The 7,149-nt window shown below is 44.9% G+C and overlaps 2 protein-coding genes across 2 annotated transcripts; one reads left to right on the top strand and one right to left on the bottom strand.

The window, feature by feature from the left end:
• Window positions 1–795: 795 nt before the first annotated feature.
• LOC105035490 (pentatricopeptide repeat-containing protein At5g56310) lies at window positions 796–2,631 on the bottom strand. Its single transcript, XM_010911058.3, has one exon. It carries the CDS (start codon window positions 2,629–2,631, stop codon window positions 796–798), a length of 1,836 nt encoding a protein of 611 aa, XP_010909360.1.
• A 2-nt stretch (window positions 2,632–2,633) lies between these two features.
• Window positions 2,634–4,311, top strand: LOC105035491 (pentatricopeptide repeat-containing protein At3g18970). Its single transcript, XM_010911059.4, has one exon. It carries the CDS (start codon window positions 2,634–2,636, stop codon window positions 4,005–4,007), a length of 1,374 nt encoding a protein of 457 aa, XP_010909361.3. The 3' UTR covers window positions 4,008–4,311.
• The last annotated feature ends 2,838 nt before the right edge of the window (window positions 4,312–7,149 follow it).

Below are 7,149 nucleotides of genomic sequence, written 5' to 3' on the forward strand. Positions count from 1 at the left end.
GATCAGTCCAGCCCAAAGTTCTCAACTTGCCCAACACCTTGCGACGGAGTACCATGAATCAACGTTAATCAATACTGGATCAATACATTTGCAGTGGTGGGGCAAAGGCAGCTCTGTGAGCTCTCTAACACATCCCTTGGATATATTTCTTGGGTACCCCTTCCCTGTGGTTGTGTAAAGGTTAATTTTGATGCATCATGGAAAGCGTGGTGGGAGCGGGTTATATTATACATGACGAACAAGCTGCTTGTTGTATGCTGGGAAAAAGAAATTCTCTATAAATTCAGCGCCCGATGCAGAGCTGAGAGGAGCTTGAGAATGTCTCTTCACAATTACTGGCCGCCTTCACCTCAAAAATATTTGGTTAGAAGAAGATTCATTGACTGTTATTGAATGGATTAAAAAGCATCATATCAACATTCTTGAATGTGCAGTTACTCTGGACTCATTTAAAATTCCCATGTGCTATGAGAAGGAAATCAGCCAGCAGATCGTCTAGACCGTCCGTCCCACATTCAGCTGCCATGGTAGCCCAGAAGAATCACTCAGCTGTCTTGCAAAAATTGATGGTGGTGGTGGGGCCTTTCAATTAATCTTAGCGAGCTAAGCAAATACTTTGCTAGCTGCAATTAAATTGGAACTGCCCGGTTATCAGTCATTGGCTTTAAAAAAATTCTCTGGTGAACATATATTTAAGGTATTCTTGCGCAGAGGCAACATCTAAGAATGAAAAATAAGTCGACGATGACCAAACAGACGAACCCACAACAGCAGTGGCAAAACCCCATTCCCGCTCTATTTCCCAGTGTCCTCATTAAACTCGCCAATTCCAGGATGGTAGGCCGGGTCCTTGAGCTCCCACCACAACAGTTCCAACACCATCTCCAATCTACCATCATACACTTCCCCAGTCAAGAACTTCCTCACACTCCCTTCCACCTCCACCCAACTGCACCCTGGGGCCTTCCTCATCCCTCGGTTCCTCATGAGTGCCCGCACCCTTGCTACCCCTTTCCACCTCCGAGCTTTCGCATATAAGTTCGACAATAGCACATAGTTTCCAGTATTCTCTGGCTCCAACTCCATCAAATGCCTCAGTGCGTCCTCCCCAATCTCCACATTCGAATAAATCCGGCATGCACTCAAAAGTGCTCCCCAGACACCAGCATTCGGTCGAACACCTGGAGGCATCTCGTCAGTGATCAACTTATAAGCTTCACCAACACATCCAGCTCGGCCGAGCAAATCGACCACACACATGTAATGTTCGACTGTCGGAGCAATGCGGTACTCATCCTTCATCATTTGAAAGTATCTCCTCCCCTCCTCCACCATGCCAGCATGACTACAAGCATTTAAAACTGAAACAAAGCAAATGGCATCAGGCTTCAAACCAGCTTCTTTTAATTCATCAAACACTCCAATAGCATCCTTGCCGCGCCCATGAATGCCCAATCCAGCAATCATGGAGCTATAGCATATCAAGTCCTTGCGCTTCCACCCTCGAAACAAATCATATGCCCTGTCCATATCTCCGCATTTGGAATGCAGATCGATGAGCGCAGCCACTGTGTGGCTGTTCAATAGTTCGGCATGGCGATGGTCGATGTAGTTTTGGATCCAATTCGCCAAACTTCGAGACCCTGACTGGGCACATACAGACACAATGGTTGCAATGGTGGCATGGTTGGGCTCCACTTTGCATTGGCCGGTGCTACTCAGCATGAGCTTGAAAAGATTCAGGGCTTCATCATGTAGGCCGGCATGCGAATAAGCTGAGATCATTGCATTCCATGAAGCAACATCCCGCTTGGTCATCTCATCAAACATCGACCGAGCAGCCAATATATCCCCACACTTGGCATAGCCAGTGATCATGGCAGTGCTAACCACTGGGCTCTTCTCTCCATTAGCTAATGCCAACTCAAAGATCTCGAGGGCAGAATCCATCTGACCGATTTCAGCGTAGCCACCAATCATCTCAACCCATGTGAAAGTGTTCTTCTCGGGCATAGTCTCGAATAAGCAACGGGCAGCACCCATATCCCACGCCTCAGCATACACGGCGATCATTGTATTCCAAGCTTGGACATCCTTCAGTCCACATCTGAGAATTTTATCAAATACCTTGCGTGCTTCTACCAAGGACTTACACCGTCCATAGAATTCGATAAGAGTAGTCTGAACACGAGCATCGAGCTGAAATCCATGCTTGAATGCATGGGCGTGAATCCGTGCTCCTTCATCCAAAGCCAACAACTGAAGACATGCTTTTAATACTGATGACAAGGTGAATGTGAGAGGCTTTATCCCTGGCCTTCGGCTCATTTGAGTATATAATAATAGAGCCTCTTTCCAAGAGCTACTGCTATTTGCCAGCGAATAGCCTCGGATTAAGGCGGTCCAGACGAAGACGTTGGGATTGCGGACGGCATCGGCAATGGCTCGGGCGTGATCCAAAGAGCCGAGCTCGGCGAACGTCCGGACGAGCTTCGTGGCGACAAAGTCATTCTGGGACTGGCCGCTGGCCACGACGTGGGCGTGGACCTGCTTCAGCTGGTGGACACCCGAGCACCGCCGCACCAGCCCGACGACGCGCTCCTCCTCCGCTCGGCTCCACCGCCGCGCCATCTATGATCACACTCCCACGAGCAAGATGCTTAGCTCTCTTGGGAATTTCGTCGAGCAAGAAGCAGGTGAAGCAGATCCACGCGCAGATGATCGCGAACTCTCTCCTTCGCCAGCCTCTTGCCGTGGGAAAGCTTATCGAGCGCTACTCTGCCGTCCTGGGCGGCGCCGATGACGCCCGTCTCGTTTTCCGGCACGCGGACATGGAGCCCGAGGGCAGCGCATTCGTGTGGAACGTGATGATCCGTTGCTGCCTACCACAAGAGTCTCTTCTTCTCTACTCCCAGGAAATAACGAGGAAGCGAGTTATAATACCAGATAGCTTCACCTATACCTACGTCCTTAGAGCGTGCGCTCGATTGAATGCTCTGAGAGAAGGGACGCAGGTGCACGCCCAGATTCTTAAGTCCGGGGTGGCGTCATCCGTGGCGGTCCAGACCACGGCCATCTACTTCTACGCGAGCTGCAAGGATATGGACTCCGCCCATCACCTGTTCGACAAAATGACTACCAGAAGTCATGTGACCTGGAATGCCTTGATGACCGGTTACTGCATCAACGGTTTGGCCAAGGAAACGCTGATTTTGTTGAAATCTATGCTGGAAGAAGGCATGAAACCCACAGACAGGACTGTTGTGTCACTGCTCTCTGCTTGCTCTCAGCTCGGAGATTTAGCGATGGCGAGCGCTGCGCATGCTTGTGTATACAAAAGTGTTCCATTTCACGAAGAGTGCGTATTTATCGGCACCGGGTTGATCGACATGTACTCCAAATGCGGATGCCTGAGCAGTGCTTCAAGAGTGTTCGAAAGAATAAGCAAGAGAAACGTTTTAACATGGAGTGCAATGATGGCTGGTCTCGCATTCCATGGCAAAGGCAAGGCAGCTATGGGCCTGCTGGAAGTGATGGAGAAGGACGGCGCAGCACCCAATGCCATCACATTGACTTGCTTACTCTCTGCTTGCTGTCACGCTGGGCTGGTGGACGAGGGCCTCCACCTGTTCGACGCCATGGACAGGTTAGGCGTGGAGCCTAGCATGCAGCACTATGGTTGCATTGTCGACCTCCTCGGGCGGGCGGGGATGGTGGAAGAAGCTCACAGCTTTGTAAAGAGAATGCCAGTAAAGCCAGACGCAGTTGTATGGAGAGCGCTTCTAGGGGCTTGCGTGACCCACGGGCACGTCGAGCTGGGCGAGGAAGTCGGCAAGATTCTGCTGCAGATCGAACGGGCAGCGACGACGACACCAAGAACCTGTGAAGACTACGTAGCACTATCAAACGTGTATGCATCGGCAGAGAGGTGGGAGGATGTCTCTGCATTAAGAGAAGCAATGAGGAACGGTGGAGTACGTAACAGAGCAGGTCGCAGTTCAGTTTAAGCTAGATTTCCCCTTCGGAACAATACAATTTCTTCAAACTGGAGTTCGCTTTCCAGTGTTCGAATTGGGCTGAGAAAACTGTACAATGCTTTGTTCGGAAATGCCACTGGTAGACCATCAACCTGGAAAAGAATCACGAAAAAAGAAAACATACCGCCCCATCCTGAGATTTAGCTATTATATCAAAAGATCTGATGTATCTATGGTTAAATATGTTGTATGATGTATTTTTTTCTTATTCCTTAATTATATAAATTTATATTATTTAAGATATTAAATAAAATACGTACAATTTGTTTGATCATATTAATTTTGTGGAGTTTGACATGATCAAGCGATTCGTTAAGTGGCCGCATGAATGCTTATGATTGGACATTTTGCAGGAGATAAGGCAGGAGATAAGAGAGAAAAGTACGAGGACATGTGGAGTAACATTTTAAAATTTTAATGTTAGACATCATTTGTAATATCCAATCCAATTCGGCCTGATTCACTTTGACTCAATAAGAAAACAGTACATGTTGTGCATGTACTAAATGAAAGAATTGGATTCCCATCAGAATCTTCTTCTTCCCAATCGACTCCAGATCGGAGTCACAACCTGAGGTCAAAAGAGAATCTAACTCCTCTCTCCTCTATCTCTATTTAAAGACACCAAGTCCTTGATGAAACCACCCATCATTGGCTTTCAATCGTCGTCGAGAAGGACTTATCTTTTTCTTCTTAAGTTCATTGGATTTCAGCCCAACTGTCGTGTTATAGCCCAAAACCCAACCCAACTAAGCCCAGCCCAGCAGACCAAAGCCCAAAAAAAAAAAAAAAAATAGGGGAATCAAACCGGGAAGAAGACTCCCGATAGGAGTCTTCTTCTCCGGTGAGACCCGGGCAAGATCGGACTCTTAGGATCCCTCGGAGTCCTAGGATCCCCTATAAGAAGACCTCCTCCTTCCTAGAAACCCAACATCGACTCTTTTCCCCTCTTTTCCTCTCCGATTTTGCGAAGTAGAGCCGCGATCCCTTGCCTTGTTCTCACCGTGACTGCTCTCCGACGAGACCACCGGAGGTCAAGGTAAGTTTTCCTCTTTTTTTCCTCTTCCTTCCTCTTCCTTCCGTGCTCCTGTGCGCGGCTGCCGGCGACGAGAGTCGCCGATTTTCGGTCGGTGAAAGGGACATCTGTTTTGGTCTCTTTCCCGTGAATTTTTCGACGCCGACGATCGAAATTGACCGCCAGCAATGCTCCTCTGCGACCGGAGGAATGGCCCCCCCTCTGCCGCCGGCCTCCGTCGCGGCGGCCGTGGCCCAAAGGCCGGTCAAGGCCGGAGGATGCCGGTCCCCTGTTCCGGCACGGGAAGAAACAAGAAAAAGAAAAGAAAAGAAAAAGAAAAGAAAAGAAGAAAAAGAAGAAAAAGAAAAGAAAAGAAAAAGAAAAGAAAAGAAGAAAAAGAAAAAAAAAAAAGAAGAGAAAAAAAAAAGAAAAGAAAAGAAAAGAAAATAATAATAATAATAATAATAAATATATATATATATATTTATATATATATATATGAACAAATAAATAAATAAATAAATAAATAAGAAAAAAAATGATGAGAGAGTTTCTCTCTCTCTTCTTTCAGTCTGAACCCTGACTTTCTCTCTCTGAAATTGAACTTTCTCTCTCTACTTTTTCTCTCTAGAATTTTTTCTCTCTAGCTTGTTTCTCTCTCTTGATGGATTTCTCTCTCTCTCTAAAGTTATTCCTCTAAGATTAGCGTAGTGGAAGGCTTCATCTGATGATTTTGATCGAGTTTAGGGAAGAGTCTGATTTTAAGTGAGATTTTGATTTTGAAATTTATTAGATTTAATTTTGAATTAAAATTAATGTAAAAATATAATTTTGGATAATAGGCATAGAAGAATCTCCTAGAAGTTAGTTGATCTGTTCATTCAGTGCTCCGTGAAAGGTAAGTAATGAATCATCTTCTCGAGATATTCCATATTTATTCTGAAAATAAATAATTATTCTCTGAAATTATGCATGATTTATGAAATTATGTTTTGAAAGAAAAGTGCGTTTGAAATATTATGGTACGTAGATTATGCACACGTTCAGTGAGAAAAATTATGATATATTATGATACAAAGTGTTTTGATACAGATCGAATTTTTGCTCTCAGCCTAACTATGTTTCAGTGGGCCCCGCCAATGGAGATTATACGTCGGTACTCAGTGGACCCTGCCAGTGGGGGTTGTGCGCTGGTGTTTGTGGACCCTGCCAGTGGGGGTTGTGCGCTGGTATTTATGGACCCTGCCAGTGGGGGTTGTGCGCTGGTATTCTGTGGACCCCGCAATGGGGGTTAAACGTTGGTCATAGTCAAGGCTGTTGAGTTACGAGTGTTTTAAATCGAATCAGATTTATGATTATATTATATGTGAATATTTAAAAATATTTGATTTGTATTAAATCAGCATGAAATATATTCTTATGTTTATTTGCAGCATTATTCTTGAAAATTATATAATATCTGAATTATCTAGTTGAGATATTTGTTACTTACTGGGCTGTCTAGCTCATTTCCTTTCTTTTTATTTTTCAGATTTAGATAATTAATATCGAGCGTAGAACGAAATATTGGGACAGAGCTTTTAGAAGCGAGATTAGCATTGTCAACTTCATTGAACTTAGATCTATTGTTTTAGTAAAATTTTATTGGATGTAAGATATTTGATTTAATTACTTGAATTACAGTTAAATAATAATTATTTGAATTTATTCCGCTGTGATGCATTGATATCGTGATGAGATGCCTTGCATGCTTATGGAGAGAGTTCTTCATAAGTATGCGGCGGTTGCCGTGACCCTCGATTCACAATCTCGGATCGGGGGCATGACAATTATTATGGTATCAGAGCATAAGTGGATAAATTATGACACATAGAATTTGACATAGTATGAGTGTAGGTGGGTAAACATTAAGAATATTGGGACGTTAGAGTATGAGCATCATAATAAACCCATCCTAACAAATAGATAAATGAATCTAATAAGGTTTTACTACTACAAGGTTAACATGCCTCCCCATAGAATGACAAGAACTACTCAAGGAATTGCAAGAGATACATCACAACCACGCGATGGTAGCACTCCCCATCTGACCAGTGG

The sequence above is a fragment of the Elaeis guineensis genome, unplaced genomic scaffold (assembly GCF_000442705.2).
Source record: "Elaeis guineensis isolate ETL-2024a unplaced genomic scaffold, EG11 Super_Scaffold_1000033, whole genome shotgun sequence".
Lineage (NCBI taxonomy): Eukaryota > Viridiplantae > Streptophyta > Magnoliopsida > Arecales > Arecaceae > Elaeis > Elaeis guineensis.